We start from the raw sequence: 24,213 nt of genomic DNA on the forward strand, positions 1-24,213 counted from the left end.
TTCCGAATGAAATGCTTTGTGGGAGTTGTAGTCGTCCAACGTTTTCCCAGCATTGGATGCACGGGCAGGGAAACTACTCGTCCCGGCCTCCCTCGCCAGCGAGTTGATTTCACCGCGCCCGCTGCTGCTGCTGCCTCCGCCGCTTCTTCGCGGAAGAGCTCTCGCTGTGCGGGGAGCGTGTTTCTGGTCCGCCGGTGATCGCCATGCCGAAGGTGAAGACGAAGCCGCAGTCGCGGCAGCAGCGCCATGAAACGAAAGGACCAGGTAGGTCCTGACTGCGTTGGGAGGAGGAGGTTACTGGGCGAGGGCGGGCTGAAAAGGCAGGGCAGTTCCTGGCTCTCCCCCCGAGCAGGCCACAGTTGTGTCGAGCCTTGCTGGTGTGGAATCAGAAAACGAAGTACGGCCCAGGTGCTACCTTTTATCAGGAGAAAAGGGCAAGAGTCCAGTAGCACCTTAAAGACTAACAAGAATATTTTCTGGTAGGGGATGAGCTTTCATGAGCCACAGCTCGCTTCTTCAGATACAGCTAGAATGTGAATCCATCTGTCCGAATGAAGACCTTGCATCCATGGCTCATGACCAATGCTGATTTCTCCACACCCATCTCTCCCCTGGACATCACAGACTCTTCTGCAGACCACGCCTGATCCCATCACGCCTGCTATTCACATTTACATACTGTTAACATTTACATACTAATGCTTGTCTGAATTCACTCTCCTCTACTGATCCCATCACGCCTGCTATTCCCATTTACATAGTGTGAACATTTACATACTAATACTTGTCTGAATTCACTCTCCTCTACTTAAAGACAGATGGATTCACATTCTAGCTGTATCTGAAGAAGTGAGCTGTGGCTCACGAAAGCTCAGAAAATACCTACCAGAAAATATTTTTGTTAGTCTTTAAGGTGCTACTGGACGCTTGCCCTTTTCTACTACTGCAGACAGACTAACCCGGCTACCCACTGTGAATTACCTTTTACAAAATGGCACAAAACGGTGTGCAAGCTTTCGGAGCCCTGACTCCTTTCCGCCTGTAGCCAACCCTTCCGCCCTGTCCTGGGGCTTGTCAGGCAGGAATTTTAACTACTGCCGCAGAGTCCTCAACTATAGGTAAATCAAGAGAAAGTCCTATAGCATCTTAAAGGGGAACATGTTTTTTGTGTGTGTGTGTGTGTGTGTGTACTGTAGCCATCAGATGCATGATGACTTCAGCAGATCATACTTGGTCAAACTGAGGTGCTCTTAACTTATCTGATGGCTGAAAGCTTCCATCACAGTGACTCTATTTGCCAGTAAAATGACACCAGCTGAAATCTGAAGACCTGGTTTTCAGGAGGAATAAGCTCTTCCAAGACTACGGTCACACAGCCCAGATAAACTACAAGAACCAATAGGCTCTTGTTTGGAAATCCTGCTGCAAAATATTATTCTTTTGCACAGTGCTGAAGACCTGGTTTTCAGGAGGCTCTTGTTTGGAAATCCTGCTGCAAAATATCAGTCTTTTGCGCAGTGCTTTTCTCATATCAGTCTTCCTTGAGTCCAAGTGAGAAAGGCAGACTACAAATAATATAAATAAATAAAACATCCAAGAGAAAAGAGCACAGTTTGAGAAGTGTTTTTTTTTTTAATCTCCCAACTCAAAGAAATCTTATGTTTAGAAAGGAAAGGTAACGCTGGTTGTTTGAGATATGAAACAAAAATGTCCGGGGCATGTTTATGATAGGTGTGTGTGTTAAGTGCCGTCAAGTCATTTCTGACTCATGGCGACCCTATGTCCTCCAAAGTGTCCTATCCTTAACAGCCTTGCTCAGATCTTGCAAATTGAGGGTTGTGGCTTCCTTTATAGAGTCAATCCATCTCTTTTTGGGTCTTCATCTTTTCCTGCTGCCTTCACTGCATAATGGTACAGATTTATTGGAGGAAACGCGGATCACTTGGATTCCTGGTCTTTTATAGTTCCGTGCATGATGTTTCTTTTAAGCATCCACCAGGTTCAGTGTTATTGGAGCACAGCTGTTTCCTAAAGGTCTTTTAGATTTCAGCTGGGATCATAGTGGCCAGAAATTGGAATCAAGATTGCTTCTCTTCAGTTGATGACAAGCTGAAGTTGTGGTAGTAGTTAAGAGTGACAGACAAGGATCTGGAAGTCCTGGATTCAAATCCCAACACCGGATTCAAATCCCAGTTGCACACACTCAGCCTTGCCTGCCTCAGAGAGTTGTGAGGCTAAAATGGGGACAGGAAACCCTTTTTGGAGGAGGGATGGCATGATATATGTGTTAGATGGATATGTTGAGTTTATAATATAATTTTAATGAGTAAATTAATTTTGTATAAACATCTGCGAGAAGGAAAAATACCTTCTGATGAAAAATTTAAGAAAGCAGTGATATCCTTTTCATCCCATTCGTTAATAGGCTAAATGAAAATATCCCGCAAAAAGTGCTGTTTCTTAGCTGATTAAAGGAGTTGCGTGTTAATTTGAATCTAGTTAGATTAATTTTGTTCTTTTTTGGTCTTATATATGTAATATGTAAACATACACATAAAGGATATTATATTTTCTGTTTGTGTGTATTTTAATTTGAAATGAAAAATTTTGTAGATGCTACAACTTTCTTTAGAAGTGAATAGCCTTCCAGCCTGTGGAAAATAGAAATATACTGCTAGTCTATTGATTCTAAGAGAATTTTATATGGTTACAATACCAAATCCTGGTTTGGGCATATTATACAAGATTATCATCCCATGTTTAAAGAGCTCCTTGTAAAGCCACCAGTTATATTAGACAGTCTGATAACCCAATCCTATACATGTCTTTTTGGGAGACAGTTTCACTGACTTTAGTGGGACTTATTCTTAAGGAAGCATTTAGTACATCTCAGCATTACAGTTTTCTTAATCTATGATTTTGTGTTTCCTGTAGGCATCAGGTTCAACACTGGACTTGGTCAGCATATTTTGAAAAATCCCCTCATTGTGAACAGCATTGTAGAAAAGGTAGGTGATAATATTACTAAGCAGATGCGTGGGTGTATTTCCTAGATGAATCCTGATCAGAATTCCATCTTGTCATAGCTCCTAATGCTGTATGATAAATACATACCTTACATAGCATTTTATAGCATGAATTTGTATGTAATAACAATTTGTTAATTTTTAGGCTGCGTTGCGTCCAACAGATGTTGTTCTAGAAGTTGGTCCTGGCACTGGGAACATGACAGTGAAAATGTTAGAAAAAGTAAAAAAGGTAAAAATATGTTTCTCGCTCTCTCTCTCTCTCTTCTGGGTGGGGAAGTTGGTTGATTACCCTTGCACTTCAAGGAATTAGGAAGAGATTAAAATTACTAAAACATTGTTTGACCAAATGGGAGGACAGGAGTACTGAGTGAGAGCATCCCTTCCCCTTCTGCCCCAGCAGTGCTTTAGCTTGTTTCTGCATGAAAGCATCTTGAGATTTCTGAGATCTCTTACAACAAGGTTTCCAAGTTTCTTTCATGCTCACACCCATTTCAGCAACATGGCATGTTGCTTATAAACACTCAATAATTGTTGTGGCATTGGGTACCATACTGTTCACAGTACTGCTGAAGTAGTTGAACTGTAGCTCCATGTAAGACTTCTGTGGGTATTTCCAATAAAATTTCCAGAAAAGCAGGAATTTTCCAGAGTTTTTAATGTTGTATAGTAAATAAAGCCCTGGTCTCCTGTCCCCCCACTCCCCCAATACTGTATCTTCCCACCCACTATTTGAGAGGCAGCAATTCAAATGCCCCTCATCATCTTTGATCTCGAGGTGTTTCTTAGCTTTCCACATCGACCCATTTCTTGCCCTCTGACCTATAGATCCTTATTTGTTCCTTTCCCTCTTCCTCTAGTCTTCACTTTGTTCCCTAATGAAGAGCTCTCATTTGGGCATAACACACTGAATCTGAGAGCGGAAGACTGCTCTCATAAGTTCTGGCGTTTAATGCATTTTTGTTGCAAAAGAGATGAAAAAGGATTTGACTGCTTCCAACCCTGAGACCCAGCTAAGAAAATCCAGGCTCAGCAGGAGCCTTCTGCCATACATATTTGGACTGAATGCATATCTAAATGGCATCCTGTCAAAGACGGGGATATAATAAGTCTGAAGTGCCTCTAACACTAGGTTAGCTCCATTATAATGGCTGTATTACAAAGAATGAACCCTTCCCGTGGGCTTGGATAGGAGCTATGCATTCTGGTCAGAGCAATGCTGTGTTGCCAGTCCTTCTATGCCTATGGAGAAAGGGCAGTTGGGCTTGGTGAATGCACATATGAGGGCCTGTATTCTCAGTCCATTCTCTTTATTCTGTCCTCCTCCCCTCACCAGTCCATTAAACTGCTGCAGGTTCCCCCTTCTCAAATTAAAAGGCTGGGGTGTGTACATGTGTAAAATACTTCAAGGCCATTTCCCATACACCCACACTATCGCCCCATCAATCCTTTACTAAGCAATGGAGTTTTATTATTTGTATTTTAAATAACCCTTTTGGTGACAGAATTGGACTGCAAGACTGTGCACTTTAGAGTATATGCTTCTGAGCCTAATCCCCCTTCTCCCAATTTAGGCTACAGACTAACCTATCAGTCTGACGTCTAACTATAACCAATAAGCCTTTGTACAAAGCAACTTAAGGGCAGTGTGTGTGTGTTTTGATTCTTATATAGCTGTAAACTACCTTCTGAGTTTTTAAATAGAAGAGCATGGGGTATATAAGTACGGTACTTTACATTTGAAGAAGAGTTGGTATTTATACCCTTCTTTTCTCTACCTTTAAGGAGTCTCAGAGTGGCTTACAATCACCTTCTCTCCCCCTCCTCATAAAAACTCTGTGAGGTAGGTGGAGGCTGAGAGAGTTCTGAGAGAACTGTGACTAGCCCAAGGTTACCCAGCAGACTTCATGTGGGGAATCAAACCCAGTTCTCCAGATTAGAGTCTGCTGCTCATGTGGAGGAGTGGGGGATCAAACCTGGTTCACCAGATTAGAGTCTGCCATTCTTAACCACTACGCCACACTGGTTCTCCTGCACTGACTTTAAGCCACTCCACTGGTTCATTGTATATGAACCATATACAAATTCATTGTGCATTATTCTGTTTCAGGTCGTTGCTTGTGAGCTTGATGTAAAGCTGGTTGGTGAACTCCAGAAGAGAATCCAGGGCACGTAAGTTAAATGAGTGCCACTGTGTTTTCTAGGCCCTGAACTGTCTTGGAATTGAGTTAGTGAGATAATGGTATTTCTGTTCCAGACCTTTGGCCAGTAAGCTTGAAATAAAGATTGGAGATGTATTGAAATCTGATCTGCCCTTCTTTGATGCTTGTGTAGCTAACTTGCCTTATCAGGTACGTTCAAAACGGAATGAAAAGTCAATGCAACTTCAGGCTTACACTTCTGGATAACAATCACACTTGTTCTTTTTTTCTTCTAGATTTCGTCACCTTTTATTTTTAAGCTGTTGCTGCACCGGCCTTTCTTCAGGTATGAAGAAGGCAATGTACAGTATATTTTAGTTTTACAAGTAGTTGTTAAATGGAGATATTAGCAGCTGGTTAGAAAGTAGGTATTTCAAGTTGGAAATGTGCAATTACTAGATAAGGGTTGGGGTGCACATAATGGCACGATTAGGGCCATCCTAAAAATAGCTGCTTGCTCATGAAATGTAAAGAACCAAGCTTTGTAACTTGAGAATCTGAAGCTTTGAGATTAAAGGGTGTTCACGAAATCTTTACTTTATGCTGTCATTTCCCAGAAGTTAAATTTTTATTACATTTCATCCACAAATCCTTATTTTGACATTTAAGTGCTTCCCCTTAATCTCTTTAACAGTTCAATTTGGAGGAAAAAAATATAAACAATGTCTAAATGCCATGTAAAGGATTCTTAGAAAAGAAATTTGTAGTGCAATCCTAAGACTTTTCCTGGGAGTAAGTCTCATTGAATAGCCATCGGTAGGATTCTGAGTAAACCTGCTTAGGATTGCATTGTTAGTGATACAAATATCTCGTGGGTGTCTAACACATGTAAACCTCTAACAGCATCCTCAAGCAGATAGGCAAAATGTTTGACACCTGAAAAGCACAGTAAATTGAATATGCCTTTAGCATGTGTACGTCACAAGCAGACTTGAATGTAGTGAGTGAATAAATTTAGAGGTGAAGTGCAAAGACCATATGGAAGAATACTCTGGGAATTCCTTGGAATTTTTTATTGCATTTCATGGTGCCTACTGCCTCTTAATATCCATCCACGTCTATATTGTGGGGTGATTTTCAGTGCTGATCCTGTTGTGTAGCGTGTTTTGCTTCTCCCATTCTCTATCTGTTCAGTATCCATTGGGCTAAAGTGCTAATGCTGTAAACTGTTGACCCATGCATAAGAGTAGCGGCAGAGTCCTAAGCAGAGCAACACCCTTCTAAGCTCATTGATTTCAGTGGACTTAGGAGGGTGTAACTGCTTAGGATGGTGCTGTAAGGCATTAGGTAAGTCTCCCATAATTTTGTTTGAATCCTTTTTAAAAAATAGAAACACAAAAACCATTGTCACACTGTGGAAATGAATTTCCTAAGTTTAATTTACTGTATCACAAGATATACTCTTCTCTGTCCTGAGTCAACCCCCAGGCAGCTTCACTGGGTTGGGCTTGAGAGCAAAAATTCTTCTTCTTGCTGTCGTAAGTCCCCCTCCCCTTCAGAATAGATGTAAGAGAAATTCAGCCTTACAGGCTCACTAAATGATGTGCCAGCTCATTTGTTGTCATCTTTGGCCTCTTTTCAGTCATGGGTTCAGACCCAATTGTTCTGCCAGGTGCTGGGAAACAGATATTTTTTACTGCTGCATTTACTGTGGGTTTTGTTTGTTTTTACTTGTTGTGTTTTACATTTGTTTGTTCTTTTGGCTTTTTAAAAAAGTATTACTACTAGCATCATGTATGGTACCACTCCGCTCAGAAAAGTCGGAAACCTTTCTCGAGCTAAAGTGACTCTCCCTCTGGCAGAAAAAACTCGAGCTGGAGTGAAGCTCCCAGCTTTGCTGAGCAGAGTGGTATACTGCACGCCAGCATGTATAAACTGCCTCTGAACATAAGTCCACAACATGGTGTATGCAATAAAAATAATAATCTTTCACCATTTGTCTTTTCCAGGTAAGTCCCCAGTGTAAATGCAGTATGACTCAATGTTTGTGTCCATTTTTTTTTAACTTCTAGGTGTGCAGTGCTTATGTTTCAGAAAGAATTTGCTCTTCGTCTGGTCGCCAGGCCGGGCTCTCCACAGTACTGCAGGCTTTCTGTTAATACTCAGTTATTAGCCCGTGTTGATCATCTGATGAAAGTAAGTGGAACAGTCGATAACTAAAGTGGGCATGTTGAAATCCAGATCAGAGGCTTGGGAGGAGTTCTTGGCTGGATGCAAATAAGTTCCCTGTCTTAACTGTCTGATGCGAACAGGTTGGAAGGAATAACTTCAAGCCACCGCCCAAAGTTGAATCCAGTGTTGTCAGGATAGAACCAAGAAACCCGCCACCACCAATCAACTTCCAGGTGCGAGTCATGCATATTGATAATAAAATCCATGGAAACTACTGACGCTGTTAGTGCGCAAAGTCCCCCCCCCCCCAACGTGTGTGAGACTTCGTCATATATATCTTTCACATGATGGCTATAAAATATAGTTAGTAATGGGGGCTTTTTCCAACTGTGCTGTCCTTTTGGAAGCTGCTCAAGACTTTGTGCTGTGATGACATCAAGAATTGGACTGTTTATTTAGCTTTTAATGAGAAGGATTGGAAACTGTACCTTCCTCAAGACAATAAATTAGTTTAGGGAATGGTTCAGCAAGCAAAGTTTAGCCTTTTTAAAAATCAGGCTACAGAATAATGGCTTGGACTCTACCTAAAATTTCCATGGGCACTGGGGGAGCATTTCCTGTTCTTATCGCCTCATGCCCCTGGTGTTCCTTGGAGGTTGCCCATCCAATACTAACCAGGGCTGACCCTGCTTAACTTCTGAGATCTGACAAATCAGACTAGCCTGAGGCTATCCTGGTCAGGGCTAAGTCTAGAGCATAGATGTGAGCAAAAAAAATGCCTTGATGGCCTGCAAGAATGGCTGTGTTCCTGATAATTGGGGTGGAAACTGTAAAAACTGAGGAGGGATTTCCATGGAGCAGCGTCTCCTATATGTAGGAAAGTGTTCTAGATGTAGTTGCCCATCGGAATCTGAGAGAAGCAGAACAAAAAACACATGGATAAGTTTCAGGTTGAGGAAGGGACAGATTAGGAAGAGCCTAAAGGGGGAAGTTGGAGCAGGTAAGGGAGTGGGCAAGAGCCCCAGAGTAACAGGATTCATATAAGGAATGATTGCAGGGAAGCAAGGGGCTGGGTAAGGTAACTGCTCTTCTGAACCATTAGGAACGCTGCTTAAATTTTTCTTTTTATATGTATTTTAGGAGTGGGACGGTCTACTGAGAATAGTCTTTGTCAGGAAAAACAAAACTCTTTCAGCGGTTTTTAAGTAAGTTACTCGGGAGAGTTTGGTCTCCTTACTTTACCTTTTTTTCTGTTAGCTAGATTTTTTGTTATGCCAACTACTGCAGATGGGCTAAGGTGGGTGTGATCTCCTGGACATCCAAGGACCTGGGTGGGTGTGCACACCGTGGACAAAGTACTATATGAAGTTATTGGGGAGATGTCTCCAGTGGTCATAGTTCTCGCGATGAATTAGGAGAAGGGGATGGAAGGAGAAGAACGGTGAAGCTGACTGGCGAGCATCTGATTCTACACACCGGTCATTGCTGAGCCTCCACTTCCGCCCAGAGATCACCCAAATCAAGCTGAAAAGCTGTTGGGGTTCCTTACAGAATCGTACACTAGAGAGTAGCTGCGGGTGCCCAGTTCCTGGCTGTTCCTGCTTGGCTGCTGCTGCTCCGCTTTTCCATTACTTCGGTTCCTTTCGGAGTGAAGGCAGTGAGAAAAGGCACTGCTTTTCCCAAAAGCACATCAAGAGGCTTGCTACATGGTTACCATCGTCTCCTGTCTTTTAGATACTGTATTTATACCAGTTGTTCCCTGTGAATCGAGGACTTTCTGGCAGAAGTACAGGACAGCCAGGATAGCACATATATGAATAGGCAAGCCACTCTGGTTTGGCGTGCGGGGTGGCAAGTGACATCCTAGTACTTCTGTATAAGTTGCCTCCACTGAGAATACAAAGTAGTTATAGAAAGTCTCAGGAATGGACCAGAACTGGAACTAAAAGCCCGTTCTCTCTTTCCTCCTGTAGCAGTTTTTCTTGTGTTCCTCCAGCATGTTTTAGCCTTGCATTACTGTTATTGGCGGAAAGTTTTAGTCAAGTCATAGCCAACGTAGGGCGACCCCATATGGTTTTCAAAGCAAGAGATGAACAGAGGTGTTTTATCATTGCCTGCCTCTGCGTAGCAACCCTGGACTTTGTGATCTCCCATCCAAGTACTGATTGGGGCCAGCCTTACTTAGCTTCAGGGATCTGATGACATCGGGCTAGCCTGGGCCATCTGGGTCAGGGCTATTACTGTCACTAATGATAAGCAAATTATTAAGCAGTGAGTTGATTCTGAGCAAGTGGCAGACAGGGTAGTGGTCCTGTTTCCAGTTCTCCTGCTTTTACAGTTCTGCCAGAGACTTCAGGTGGAACATATCCAGATCACTTGGAGAATTCCACATTCACACTTGTTGGGGGTGGGGGTGGGTGGGAAGAAGGCCTGTGTAGTTACATAACCTTTCCTTTTTTCCCTTTTTGTTGACCTTACTTCAGCTCAAATGCTGTGAAGCGACTTCTGGAACAGAATTACCAAATTCACTGCTCACAAAATAACTTGGTAAACATTTTAAAGTTCCTCTTGGGAAGGGGTTAGTGGTGAAACATACTTTTATGGAAGCATCAGTGTTTTACTGTTATTAACAGCACATGCCACATGAGTAAGTTTTTTTTTTTTTTTTTTTTGCTTTCCGCTGACAGAAAATTCCTGAAGATTTCAGTATTGGGAATCTAATACAAGGAGTTTTACGCGACACTGGTTACTCGGAGAAGCGTGCCCGTGTAATGGATATAGATGACTTCATCAGGTAAAACCAAACATGTTTCTTTCACACTTAAGTACTTTGTATGTTAAAAAGAAGCTTAACTTCCAAAATCATGACATGAAAAATAGGTAAGAACATCTGTATGTGCTACAGCTACATCCACTTTCAGTTGGTGGCTTCGGCCGTATTCTTTGGTGGTAAATTCTGCCTAGGGAATTACATGCAGTGTGTTTATAAAGGAGCCTTAGAATCAGAGTTGGAAGGCACTACCAGGGTCATCTAGTCCAACCCCCCGCACAATTCAGGAAATTCACAACTACCTCCCCCCCACACCCCGTTACCCCTACTCCATGCCCAGAAGATGGCCAAGATACCCTCCCTCTCATCATCTGCTTAAGGTTATAGAACCAGCATTGCTGACAGATGGCCATCTAGCCTCTTCTTCATATGCATCAATTCCTGCATCTCACTACTATACTCCAACTAGTAGCTATTCCTCCTAGGTGTCAGGCAGAAGTCTTTCCCAGCCCTAAAATAATCCCGATGTTTATTTCCACATATTGCTGCACATAGATCCTAGACATGGAGGTGCTGTATGAACCAGTGCATGATGATATATGGAGCCAAGTCAAACAGCAGCAGTAAAACTACACAAGGCTCAACACTGACAGAGCTATGGTTAGATACACCTTTTAGGGTGGCTTCAGACCATTAATTTTTGAAATCCGTAATTAATAGGGGCTGCATCCTCACATTGTGGGATATTGCTATATGGTATAGTGCTTTTATTTGCTATAGGAATCATTGCAACTGGATTGACTTGTATGCACTAGAAAATCTAGTTGTGAATGACTGCTATACTGCAGCAATAACATGATATCCAGTGGTGTGGATGCAGCCAGGGTTTATTTGGAGAAGGGCTTTTAAAAGATGTTGCACAACCCACTTTTCCCAGAAAGCAAACTAGTTCTGTTGATGCTTCTCCATTTCAGTTACGATTTGTGGACAGTACTCCTGAGGAAGAGAAGGGCTGCTGGGTTTTGTTTCTGGATGCTTCTTCCCAACCAGCATCTATAAGGGATGAGGCGGTGCAGTGGGTTGAGTGCTGGTAGCGCAGTCTTGACCATGCTCTTCAGGAAGAGATGTACTTGGGCAACTCTTGAGAGTGTAGCCAAAATGCAGCAACATGATTAGAAGGAGACAGGGCTTGTGATTTACAGCAGTGCATCCACATTGCTTAATGATACCATGGTGTATTACAGCTGAGGATGTTATGGAGGTGCAGCTTGATTGATGGAAATGCATTATTCTCACCTGAGAGTCTTGCCAGAAGCACTATGTGCCTCTCTGCGATCTCTGCCCTTGCACAGTGGTCTTTATGCTGCCGGCTGTACATAGGATGCTGCCTAGCTTGTGCTGGGATTGCAGCCATTTAAGGGGGTCCTACTGAACTTGGGTGCACAGCATTCAGTGCAGGAAAACAGTCCCTTCCAACCTCTAAGCACACAAGGCAAAACCTGAGTGGTTCCTCCTTTTCATGTTTAAAAGAGCCAGTTTCCAAAAACTTCCTAAGAAGCTTAAATTCTCTCAGTATCAACTTTTGCACAACAGAACAGTTTAGTCAGGCTGACAGCTCTAGCCAATGGCCCCAGTACTGATGGCAGCTCTAGAGGAAGAGCATGTGAGGCTATACAATAGGTGGTTTAAGGTTCTGTTTGCAAAGAAAAATGCCTGTTTTCATTTATCCTAACATGGAAAGCTAAGAGATGAAGGAGGCTGAGACCTACTTGAAGGAACAAGCGCCCCCCCCCCCCATGAAATCTCTTTAGCTGAATGTTTTGTTTTTCAGAGTTCTGCATGGCTTCAATGCAGAAGGCATCCACTTCTCATAACGGAAAAGAAAATTACTTTTTGCTGGGATGGACTGATTTACAAAGATGGCATTGGAATTTCACTCATGTTGAGTGTAAGCTAATCTGGGCTGGGGTAGCCAGCTCCTTTCAATTACATGGCATTGTCAGAAGATGGAAGAGAGAATTGGTCACAGCGTGGTGAAAAAGAATGTAACCACTACCCATGGATGACAGGTTTTTGTCATACTGTATACTGCTTTCAACAAAAGCCAACACGTGGATTCTTAATTCAGTTATGGTGGTCTTTAGCAGTAAACATGAGTGCCAGCGCTGTTGCTTTCAAGCCCAGCTCCTTTACCAAAGACCTCATGGATATTCTCACTTAGTGTGGTCTTCAGATTTTTTTGATCAGGTATACATATCCCATGTATGTATATTGTGTACTGTAATGAGAGAACTGTGTTATACGAGATTTTCAAGCTGTATCTGGTCCTGAATAAAGATACCATCTTTTTAAAAAAAAATTCAGCTGTAGCTTTAAACTTTGCAGAAGTGGTATATAAAATGTGTTCTAAAGGTGCAGTTCGTTGAGATTTGTTTTGCACAAAAACACTGAAATATAACTAAACAGTTAATTGTTTAGGTTATTTGCTCCCTGTATCTTTGTGAAACCTGTATGTGTGTATACTTGCTCTTAAATCCCATTGAAATCAATGGAACAAATCAGTTGTGATCAACTTAAGAGTTAAGAATAATATAGTCACAAAGGTGGGGCCTCCTCTGTGTTGGATTTTACAAAATTGGTGTGCTGTATAGTGATTTAAGAAATCCGGTTTGTGCTGACACCAACCGTAACTGAACATTCCACTGACCCTGACAATTTATAGTTCATTGAGAAGCCCCCACAGGAGCCGCGGAAAGCCGGATATTCGGGAATGGCAAATTTGGCTTTGCCAACCTCCCAAATTTTGTGGGGGCATCTTTTGAAAGACAGTTCAGTGCTGGATATTGTTCAAATAACTAAGAAAAAAGTATGGAAGTCTTTGTTATGTAAGTGGTGTGGGAAAGAAATTAACTTTTTAAAATTAATTAAATTTGCATCAGGGAAACGCTGAAGCTGTGTGAGAAAGTTGTTCAAATTGCTACTTCTGTAGTCACAGATGTGCCACGTTTATAGTGTCAAGTGAGAGAGCTGGAAGCAATCAGCTGCAAGTCACACTCATGGGAGTGTATAAAGTTCTTACCCCTCTCCTCTAAGAGCCAAAATATGATACTGCAGGAACATCCAGCCTGTATTCCTTTTCTACAAAGGAGAAGGGAGGTTTTAGCAGGGGTGAACACCTACAGAGAAATGGGCAATGATAATTCCGCATGAGTGGCTCTTCTAGCCAGCAAAAAGCACAAGGGATAATTATAGAAGTACTAGCAGTTGCTGCTTAACTATTTAGAATCTCATTAGTATGACTTGCTGTATGTACTGGGGTTTTATTAGCCACCAGCTTGTCCTTAATGTAAGTGGAACCAAAACTTTTTCTTTTCCCCTTTGATGGAATTTCTTACCTATAATGCCAGAAGTCCAGGCATGCTACAGTCATTTAAGATGCAGTGTTAAGTAAAATTGGATTCAGACTCCCAGGCAACGATACTCTTGTGACTGCTTCACAGTTGTAGACTTGGCTCTTATTCAACAGAAGCTGTACTTGTGATGGTAGGGAACGATGACCACTAAATACTTCAGGAAAGTCACCTACCCTTGCTTTGCATGAAAGCGCATCACAAGTACAAACAGTCCAGTCCCATTTCAGGAAACAGCTCTCATTATGGGTACTTCCCCCATTATGATGAAAAATGCCAAAGCAACAAGAATTCTTACCATTAAATGGGCATCATATAAGCAAGACAGAACCATCTTTTTGTAAAGGGCATTTACTCATGATAATGCTGTTCTTCCAGGGGAACTGTTCATTCCAAAGGAAGAGACTGCTCCTCACCATACGCACACTCACTATCTATACCCTTATCAAAGCTAGGTCCCTCAATACAGAACAAGAAAGGATAGAAATAAGTTACTATTTGTCCTGGAGCATACTGATCTGAGTCATCTTTTATAGTAACATATACATGTTTTAAGACTCATCCCCACTCACTTTCAAGCTTCCCAACTACCCCAAATCAGCTTCAATTTTCACAGAAATAATTATTCTGGGAAGAGCCAATCTGGTTAGCATTATCATTTCTTGATGGAAAGATCACCCATACATCTGTTCTAAAATACCCTAATAAACATTTCAGTTGAGGTAGAAGCACTTAGAAAACAAAACATTTTACATTGAGTTGTACAAATTAACATTCTCATCTCTAATTTATATTTCATAGTTAAATTTATTAAACACATGGTGTAAAATCTACATTGTTGTTTCAGGTTCATGTTTACAGATAGGCGCTTTGTCACCATGACAAGGGGACTTCCATAGCCTACCTTCCTATGGGAGTTGTGTTGAATACTGAGAAATTCGGGCTCATTCATGCTCTCTTCTCACTGCTTTCCCTTTATTTCCCTTAGCACACACGGGCTTATGTTCCAGAAAGAAAATGTGAAACAGCTCTAAGGAATGTTTGTTTCATACGAGCACCTGGAATCTATCTTGGGAACAGGGAGAACTCCTAGAGAGCTCTAAAATTCATCTGGCAAAAATACATAAAAGGGTAAATTTTTCTGATAACTTTGCAAAAATAATTGGAAGTGCCACCATCTTACAAAGTGCTGGATACGCAGTGCCATTTGTGAAGCTTTCAGGCATCTTTGTGGAATTTCTTCAACATCAGACAACTTCAGTGGAGATTACTGTGCAAATCCTCAAATGGTACAAATTCACCCCACTTTTCAGCTGATGGCACCATACAAAGGGAAAATATGCATTAGCTACCTTCTTTTAAAGCAACAGTACTAACCACCTGCAAACTACAGTTAATGCACATGTAAACTCTCATGCATCAGAAGCCAATTTTAGGAGTAAGCGAAGGGGTTATTGGGGTATCCCACTTATTGGACACCTCTCTTACCCATATGTAGAGATCAGATTGCACCTGTATTCTGACATCATCACACTAGCACACATACTGTATATCTGTATTGTCCTAAGATATAACTCTCCTTCATAAGCAATTACCTTTTATTATACATCCACTAATTTATAGTTTTTTTTGTCTTTTACAAAGGAAGTGTTAAGACTCTTTATGGTATTGTAATAAATCATGATTCCAGATTTTTACAGGGTAAAGTGGAATGGCTTGCTGTTGATCCAGACAGCTCTTTAATTCCAGGTCAATGATATGGCACAAACTGTGAAATGAAGAACTAGTCACAAGAAAAAAAATATTCCAACACACATTAAAATGTACACACAATAAACGTAACTTACGTTGACAAATAAGGAATGTCGTTTATTAAAGCTGTGCTTCAGAGAGGACGTCTAGGGTCAAGTCGCCTTGGTCAAGGCACAGATTGGGAGGAGGTGAGCACAGCTGTCTAGTAGAGGAGGAGGAGGAGGTCTGTACAATCACTGATGAGATGGGCATGCATGCACATACAAAACTGCACAGCTGCTCTTTGCAACAAAACTTGACATAAGTGAAACAAAATACTGAAGTTTTTACAAGTCCACCATTTGACTTCATTATTTTTAAAAAAAAAAATGGCAAAAAAGATTTCCAAAACATAAAAAGATTCACAATTTGAGGAAGTTAAACGATTGAAACGAAAAGTGCTTCCCAGCTCCGAAACCTGCCTGGCTTGTGCTGCCTGGGAGAGAAGCATTCTGCAGGCATATTGGGAGTGATCCACACAACTGAAATGTCGGCCAGGGGAAGGAGAAACAGGACATTTCCACAGACACTTCAAAAAGTTTGAAATCGTTCAAGTAGTTTTGACTTCTTGCAGCCTCGTTTCCCAAACACAACCGCATAGTACCAGCGAGGAAGGCTCAGGCATCCTTTAGCAGCAGAGGCGTGCTTCAAAGGGCACGTGGTCTCTTCGGATTGATCTGTTTACTGGCCTGCTCCTCCTCTTGCAGTGCTGTGCGGAAGGATTTCACTTTATCTTTAAGAGGCAAAGGAAATAAAAATTAGTTACTTGTTTCACCGTGGTTCCCTCATCCATGCCGTCTGTTACAGGAGTAAATACACAACATAGACCATGTGCAAGTTGCCTAAGGAGGTGTAAACAAGGAAGGTGTGACAAGAATACAAGAAAAGCACCTATTGGAAGATGCATAATCATGCAGGACATGGGAGTCTAAAATACTAATAGTTCCTAGATTTAGTTTATATATCATTATACGGTTGTCAAACACAACGGATTTCTCCCCTTTCTCCATATTTTACCTACACTCTTCTTCTTTATTCCTTTCTCTTGATCAACTATCCTGAAATATTGAGGAAGGACACAGCAGGAGTTTTTTTCTCTTACCATCCTTTTTTTTAAAATTAAGCCACCTATAACTTTTATCCAATTTTCAGATTTACAAGAGTGCTTTTTCAAATACATAAACGTATCTACCTCGAAGTTCAGTCAAAATGTAAATTTTTTGTTCTAGGATTGCTTCAAGTTGTGTAGCATAAGAATCCACATCGTAGTCTACTTCTTCTGTCATTTCAAGAAGAGCTTTTTCATCTTCTAACCACCTAATCGATTCCTAATAAGATGAAAGCAGGGAGGAAAAGACAGATATATGAAGACAAAGTACTGAGCATAAAAGGCTAAACTTTTGTTGCTGTTCTCAAAATTCTCAAATCCTTTCTAGACAGCACAAAGTTGTAGCAAGATTGGAAAACACATACATACTGAAAGTTTCAGGAATAAGCAAAATTAATTGCCATTTCAATAAAGACTAGGAAAGGAAGAGGGGCATAACTAGTTGATGCTCCAAATGCAGGCCTTAACCCTGACTATTGTTAGTTCATACCAGGATCTGAAGTTTTGTTTTATTAACCACAGTTAGTCTTGAGTTGCTTGGGAAGGCATGTTTGTATGTGGGAAAACTGAAAACGGCAGCCGGAAGTTGTTTTCATCAGGGATTTTATGAGGAAAGGGTTAATATGAATGTCTAGCTGTTTCCTTCGGTATTGTCCAGAAAAGGGGGAGGGGGGCTTCGTTCAGTAGCTGCCTGCCATTCCCACAGCAGCTGAGAAGTCCCTAGTACAACTTCCCCCTCTCTTGTGCCACTGGCATGAAGAAGCTTTGCCTTCAGTTGGGCACTGTGAAATAAGTTGGAATGCAAAGGGGGAGGGGGAGTGAAGGCACTGAAAAATGATTCGCAGGTACAAGCCAGGATTTGATGATCATCTGTGAACTGAATCCTGCTTGCACAAGTTAGCCCCAGTTAAAATAAACCATAGTTGTGTACTGCATCCAAACCGACCCAACAGACAAATAATTTAGAATACTGCACGACTGCCATAAGTAGTTTCAGAACTCACAATGCCATAAGCAGGTGGCTAAGAGCCCCACGCCCTGTGCAAGTTGCAATTCCCCCCCCCCCAGGAACTGCTTGCCTCTCTCGTAATATTTACCTGGAAGACAGCTCTGTGGTCTTCTACTACTTGTTCCTCCATTTCCACCATCTGTGACACAGCTTCATGAAAAGTGAACAACTGTGGTGAAACTTCTTCCTCCTTTAAAACAAACAAAAACACAGTCCAATGAAACCCTCTAGAATTATACATGCCAACTCCTTTTTTGAAACGTAAGAAGGAAAGCTGTACTCCAAGGAACTAATTGACATCAATTTTAAAAAGAACTACGTAATTAGCATTAAGTGCACTTTCTGTTCAGAGGAGACAGCGCTTTCTGAACAAGCTGCTTTCAGCTTGGAGGAATACAAGCTCTTCGGTTCTTGTAGGTTATCCGAGCTGTGTGACCGTGGTCTTGGTATTTTCTTTCCTGACGTTTTGCCAGCAGCTGTGGCCGGCATCTTCAGAGGAGTAACACTGAAGGACAGTCTCTCTCCTGTGTCTCTTCAGTGTTACTCCTCTGAAGATGCCAGCCACAGATGCTGGTGAAACGTCAGGAAAGAAAATACCAAGACCACGGTCACACAGCCCGGATAACCTACAAGAACCGATGAACTCTGACCGTGAAAGCCTTTGACAATACAAGTTCTGTTCACCAAAAACATGTCTCTCTCTCACGCCGTCACACAACAGCCAAAGTCACAGGCAATGTATCTCTTTTCATGCAGCACAGCATTACCAGATGTTGAGAACAAGCAACTAGGGTAAGGTTATATGGCCATCAAGCCCTGCTGTGAGTTTCCTAGAAACCCTGCCGGCCCACAGATGGAAACAGAAGCCTAAGCCTGATCGACTTTCGATCTGGTCCAACGAGACAATTCTTACGCCATGTGGCTGTAATATATGCCTTTCATATTTCTTAGATGTACACTTATATAGTCTAAAATGGAAAGAAGTAGAAGCCCCACTTAGTTTCAAAATAAACTGAATAGATGACCCTGGTGGTCCCTTCCAACTCTATGATTCTATGTACATACAATACTTTTTTTTTTTAATAAGTGAGTTTCTTAACTGCAATGCATGCAGAATAACAGATATGCTGAAAAAATAGAGAGGTTAGAAAGAGAGATCCTCCTGGATATGCTCTTTCCTAAATCAGGCTAAACAAAGCAGCATTTTCTCTTGACAATTTTTTTCTGACTAAGACAGTCATTTATAACCAAGGTGGACATCCTGTTGAAAGAGCACCACACTTCATTCCGGGGGGGGGGGGGGGAGCAATTCTGTTGCCTAAGGGCAGGTTAAATTTCTACAGAAGCACTGACCACTATTTCGCAATTCTGGATAAAAGTACAAGCTGATGCAGAAGTGCTGAGATAACAACTAAGGGGCAACGTGCACCATGATGCACATCAGGACTATGGTGGCCCTGTCCCAAACTGGTGAGCCAAACTGATCCGCCTTTTCAAAGTGGACTTGGAACCTTGCTTCCGAGAAAGAAAGCTGTCCTAGAAAGTTCTGTTCAGGCTCACAAGGAGTTCTAAATGCAGGAACAAAAGTTTCAAAGGGTCTTTCGTTATCCTTATGATACACAGGTTTGGGTATCCCTTATCTGAAATGCTTGGGACCAGAATCGTTCTGTATTTCGGATCTTTCCGTATTTTGGAATATTTACATATACATAATGAGATATCTTGGGGATGGGACCCAAGTCTAAACACAGAATTTATTTATGTTTTATATGCATCTTATACACATAGCCTGAAGGTAATTTTATACAATATTTTTAATATTTTTGTGCATGTGGGGCATCGTGGGGAACCTGCCGTTAGCGCGACTGGCCTGCCATTTTATTACCCTTTGTGAGCGCTCAAAAGATTTGGATTTTGGATTATTTTGGATATCAGATTTCCGGATAACGGATACTCAACCTGTAATATTTTTTGGAGGAACAGGTGGCAGGACTAATGTCTGTGCCTTCTGACATGATTGAGATTTGGCATTTTTTAAAAAGGTCTGTCTGGCATACTGTGGACAATGCACACACAGAAGCTACTGACAGATCCCCAAGTTCAAAGATGTCCCGCTTGTTCTCTTGCTTCACCATCTATGAAACTTGGTAATGGGTTAGCGTTATCATTAAATTTATAAAGCATGTCTGAGGAAGAAGGAATCAGTGTGGCTTCTGCAAAGGGGCATTTTGCCTCACTATTCTTTTTAGAATTCTTTTGAAGGTTATCTGGTGGACTATGTACACTGAGATTTTTGAAAAGGTTTTCAGAAAGTACTTCACTAAATTTATCAAAAAGAACTTAGCAGTTACTGGTAAGAGCAAAGATCCTCTTAAGGATCACTAAACAGTTAAAAACAGAAAGTATAAGATTGGAATATTCACAAAAGGTAAAAGTTAGCTGTGACACTTCCTAAGAATACATAGTAGGATCAGTGCTACTGGACTTTCTCAAAATCATTTGCAGTCAGAAGCAAATAGTGAGGTAGCCAATATGGCAGATGACTTGAATTGATCAGGATGGTGAAGATCTTCAAAAGGATCTCTTAAAACCGAATGACTAATGTGATTTAATAATAGATACACACTTTGGAACAAAAAAATTCTAACTTTACTTACATGCTGAACTGGTTTGAATTAATCATCCAGAATAATCCTAACAGAACCACAAAACTCTCTAAAATGTCAGCACAAGTGCGCTAATAGGCCAAAAGGCAATTTTTTTCTTAACAATCCTTTCCTAATAATTGCTAGCACACATCAGCTGTCCCCATGCCGTTGTATAAATTATATTGCAAGCAGACCTAAAATACTGCGTGTAGTTCTGATCACCTCAAAGAAGAGCAGGAAGAGAAAGGAGAGAACTGAACTGACAGAGGTTTGGGGATACTCTTGTTTATGAAGAAAAAGCCGCCCTGAGAAGGGGCTCTAAATTCAGAAGATGGCTGACGAGAGTGTTTATGAAATTATGAACAGAGCTGAGGCACTGAAGAGTTATTTTAGTTTGAGTGGTTTTATTCTTTGCGATATTATGTTAATCTCCCCCACCCCACGGCTCTCTGGGGCTATGTCTGGTGACACGTAAATCCAAAAACTGAATAGATTATCCTTCCTGTCAAAACAGGTTTGAATCCCCCAGAACTCTTCCATGGGAGAAAGATTTCTGCCCATGGAACACAATTTTCTTGACCCCCCACACAGCCCCAAACGGCTCCTGAAAATCATTCTCCATAAGTAAAAATTCACCTAGAAATTAGGAAGAATTTTCTAATAGTTAGAGCGGTTCCTCAGTGGAACAGACTTCCTCGGGAGGTGGTAAGCTCTCCTTCCCTGGAGGTTTTTGGGCAGAGGCTAGATGGCCATCTGTCAGCAATGCTGATTCTATGACCTTAGGCAGTTCATGAGAGGGAGGGCATCTTGGCCATCTTCTGGGCATGGAGTAGGGGTCACTGGAGGTGTGTGGGGGAGGTAGTTGTGAGTTTCCTGTATTGTGCAGGGGGTTGGACTAGATGACCCTGGTGGTCCCTTCCAACTCTATGATTCTATGATTCCACCCATAGAAAATCTCCAGCGGATCCAATCCACAGAATTCAAAGTCTACTCAACTGATCACCAGTAGCTTCACAAATGAAAGAATGCATGCAACATGCAATCATCTCCGCTTCGAATTAATACAGAGCCCAGGCTTCCTTTATGGTAGAACACACAAGTTTTATCAGTAAATAACTGGCCAGAGTTTGCATTCCTGCTGTGGTATGTGAGATACTCACATTTTGTTCACAAAGTAGTTTGAGATCATCTCTCTGAGGTGAGCTCCCAACACCCCACTGTGCCTCCAAGTCATCAATCTGATTTGGAGTATGATGCATGATTGGACGGATATCACCGGCAGCACTGGGATCAACAGTCAGCTCCTTTACTCTAATGTTGTAAAACAGGTGTTCATTTTAAAATTAGTTAACATTTCATTTCATTCAGGGCAGAGAAAAACTCATTGGTGCACATAAATCAGAGTGATGATGTCAGCCTCATGCACATATTGCACTCTTAAGGAGCCAATCACAATGTTCCGCATTACACAACTGAACTTTACGGACATGCAAGTGTCGAAATCATAATTGCTGCATGAGCATTTTTTTTTTTAAAAAATGAACCAATACGTAACTTCAATTATTCAGATGCAGAAGTGTCAGTATTACAAAGGTAACATCACCACTTCTTATATATGAGGGGAAACAATAAGCCTGGGCATGAAATGCTTGGAAGAAAAAAAAGATGAATAATAATTGGGAAGATGATTGCAGGCCATGCAGTACCACCACCTGTCAAACAGAATGGAAACAAAAAAAAAGAGGTGATGACTATAAAGGCAGGGACAGCAAGTGAAGGTTTGTCTGTAAAATTACACAGCTGAAGAGAAGAGGGAAAAAACCCTCAAAAATAAAGATTCCATGTAAAGAATGAAGTAGACCTGGTGATTGAAGGAGAAAAGTCGTCATACTCATAGGAAGGAGAGAGATCAGAGCGACTGCCACTACCCTGTGAGAAGGGAATGTCCGAAGGACTAATTCCAAATTCCTTTACTCTGCAGCAGCAAGATACAGCAGCAAATTAAAAGAAAGTGTTCTTGTAAAGACAGCAAAAATTACAGTTTTATATCAGTTAGTCATTTGCATAGCCCTTTTGCTAGTGCCCCCAAAGTGCTTAACAAACCACCTCTCTCAATAACCCTCTTCACAACCCTCTAAGAGAACACCGTTACAACACAGGGACTAACAAATCAATGGGTCAGATGGAATGCCAGCAGTTTCAACCTTCTCACTAATAGACCACACTGACTTCTTGGAACTGAGCACTCCTTTGAACAGCTTCAGAAACAGAAACAAATCATTGCCTATTTAGTTGCATCTACTGCCTAGATTTCAGCGGTCTCTTTAATTATAACTGTTACAAATATGCAGTCGTACACTTTTACCACCCACAAGCTACATATAAGTCCTCAGAAGGTGGAAGGCTGAAAATGAAGACTGTGTATGAACTAACAGAAGTGCTGTGATGTATTAAGCAGAATCTAAGAACGCTGACATACCAGACAATCGCACGCCATGCCAAAGGAACCCGTATTTCAACATAAGGTCAAGAGTCTTTGGCAAAGCATCACAACAAATATGCCTAGCATGATAGCTGCCCACCCATTACTGCCTGACACAGCAACAGATATTTTCCAGCAAGGAACGTCATCTGATGACTGATTCACAGGCAAAAACCAAAAACACTTCTTTGGGAAGTGATTGTTCAAAACAGGCTGTGAAGGCCGAGTGTTCACTGGTGCCTTATAGAACAGCGTGTTAAATATTTTAGCATACCCTTGCACTGTATCAGCACTCTTAGAGGGCAGCTGCAGTTGTTCACATGCTGACTCACCACACTCCATTAGTCTTAAAAGCCAAAGTCTCCCCACCCCAAACCTGAAGCACAAGCTGAAAGTGCTGGGCTGTGATGTGAAGCAGGGAGAGCACATTGGGGTCAGCTGTCAGCACTTCAGGCCAACCCATCTCCATAGTCAGCCAGTCTGAGTAAAACTGAAGGCCTAGAGGCTCAGCTTCGTGTTGCTGGAGAAGCCAGAAATCTATACCGATATCGTGAGGTTGGTTTAAATTCTTTCACAGTTTCATTTGAAAGTGCATCCCAACATTAAAAGTAAGAAAAATGTTTGGATCCACTTTCAAATGTGAATTTCCTAGGCATGTAAGCAAGTGTTAAGATAGTCACCTATGAAGTAACAACATGCTACAAAAGAAATGCTACAAATCCCAAAAATTGAATCTAAAAACAGAAGCTTTGCATACCTGTTTGCGTATCTTAGAGTGTTTAGAGTGTTTTCACAAGATGCCATCCCTGGAGAAATAGTGGCGATCTGGGAGGAAAACATACCAGAAGCCAGCAAGTTATTTTCTTTAAGAAGAGCAACATTTAAAGACTTTTAAGAAAGTATGTCCAAAGTAGTATTTGTATCACATAGAGAGGAATTTTTAAATATTTATAAAGCTAAAAAAAAAAAATCAATTATCTATCAGCAAGCGCTCTGTATCCAAGTGATGCATATTAGGTGTTTAATCATTCCATGTTCAGTTTAAACTGAAGTAACATTTTAGAGCACACTAAAACATTCACCATAAACATTCAGTAGAATATGAAGAAAGTTCGAAGATTGGGTAGTGATACTAATATTTAAAAAAACATTTAAATTTGTCAAAGCAACAAGGCACAACAATATCAAAAATAGGTCTAATATACAAAAACAGGTAGTCATTCACATGAAATGTACGGCCAAGTCTCAACATGGCAGCCAGTGCGATACCTAAAACAGTAAGCAAACCCTATATGTAACATCTGAACACACATGAGGACAGGACTGTGGCACAGTGGCTGGAGCAACTGCTTGGCATGCAAAAGGCCCCAGGCTCGATCGCCAGCTCCTCCAGTTAAACAGATCAGATAGTAATTATGTGAAATACCTGAGTCCCTGGAGAGCTGCTGTCAGTCGGGGCAGACAATATTGACCCCAACAGATCAGCAGTCTGACTCAATAAAAGCAACTTCACATGTGCTCAAAATAGTAACTTTTATCAGTTCAGTTGTCCACTATAGTCTCACATAATTGTGAAATAATCTTGGCACCATCCCACAGCTGCAAAGGCTAAAGAGGTTATCATTCCCGTAGCCTACTTCCTTTATTTCAAAGTTA

At 41.4% G+C, this 24,213-nt stretch overlaps 2 protein-coding genes across 6 annotated transcripts in view; one reads left to right on the plus strand and one right to left on the minus strand.

Annotated features, from left to right (window-relative positions):
- Window positions 1-203: 203 nt before the first annotated feature.
- On the plus strand, window positions 204-12,003 carry DIMT1 (DIM1 rRNA methyltransferase and ribosome maturation factor). The gene is made up of 12 exons (XM_056849029.1): window positions 204-264; window positions 2,902-3,008; window positions 3,172-3,258; window positions 5,137-5,198; window positions 5,284-5,377; window positions 5,464-5,513; window positions 7,240-7,363; window positions 7,480-7,572; window positions 8,480-8,544; window positions 9,823-9,886; window positions 10,027-10,133; window positions 11,941-12,003. The coding sequence occupies exons 1-12, from the start codon at window positions 204-206 to the stop codon at window positions 11,981-11,983; spliced, it is 957 nt and encodes a 318-aa protein (XP_056705007.1). The 3' UTR covers window positions 11,984-12,003.
- A 3,207-nt stretch (window positions 12,004-15,210) lies between these two features.
- KIF2A (kinesin family member 2A) overlaps window positions 15,211-24,213 on the minus strand; it is a 63,148-nt gene continuing 54,145 nt past the window's right edge. For 2 of the 5 annotated variants that reach the window (XM_056847899.1, XM_056847897.1), the window contains exons 16-21: window positions 23,315-23,382; window positions 21,937-22,050; window positions 21,236-21,386; window positions 17,516-17,617; window positions 16,503-16,638; window positions 15,211-16,043 (exon numbers count right to left, since the gene is read on the minus strand). In XM_056847899.1, the coding sequence (XP_056703877.1) occupies window positions 15,958-16,043; window positions 16,503-16,638; window positions 17,516-17,617; window positions 21,236-21,386; window positions 21,937-22,050; window positions 23,315-23,382 (657 nt within the window). In that variant the 3' untranslated portion in view covers window positions 15,211-15,957. The remainder of the gene's footprint in view (window positions 16,044-16,502; window positions 16,639-17,515; window positions 17,618-21,235; window positions 21,387-21,936; window positions 22,051-23,314; window positions 23,383-24,213) is intronic. The other 3 variants (XM_056847901.1, XM_056847900.1, XM_056847898.1) reach the window with 2 other exon arrangements.

The sequence above is a fragment of the Euleptes europaea genome, chromosome 4, assembly GCF_029931775.1.
Source record: "Euleptes europaea isolate rEulEur1 chromosome 4, rEulEur1.hap1, whole genome shotgun sequence".
NCBI lineage: Eukaryota > Metazoa > Chordata > Lepidosauria > Squamata > Sphaerodactylidae > Euleptes > Euleptes europaea.

Bases quoted from the DNA above. Each gene is read 5' to 3' on its own strand.
- DIMT1 (XM_056849029.1), top strand. From the start codon at position 204: ATGCCGAAGGTGAAGACGAAGCCGCAGTCGCGGCAGCAGCGCCATGAA. The intron at 5,378-5,463 runs GTACGTTCAAAA...TTTTTCTTCTAG, and splicing joins TAGCTAACTTGCCTTATCAG to ATTTCGTCACCTTTTATTTT. The intron at 10,134-11,940 runs GTAAAACCAAAC...TTTGTTTTTCAG, and splicing joins GATATAGATGACTTCATCAG to AGTTCTGCATGGCTTCAATG.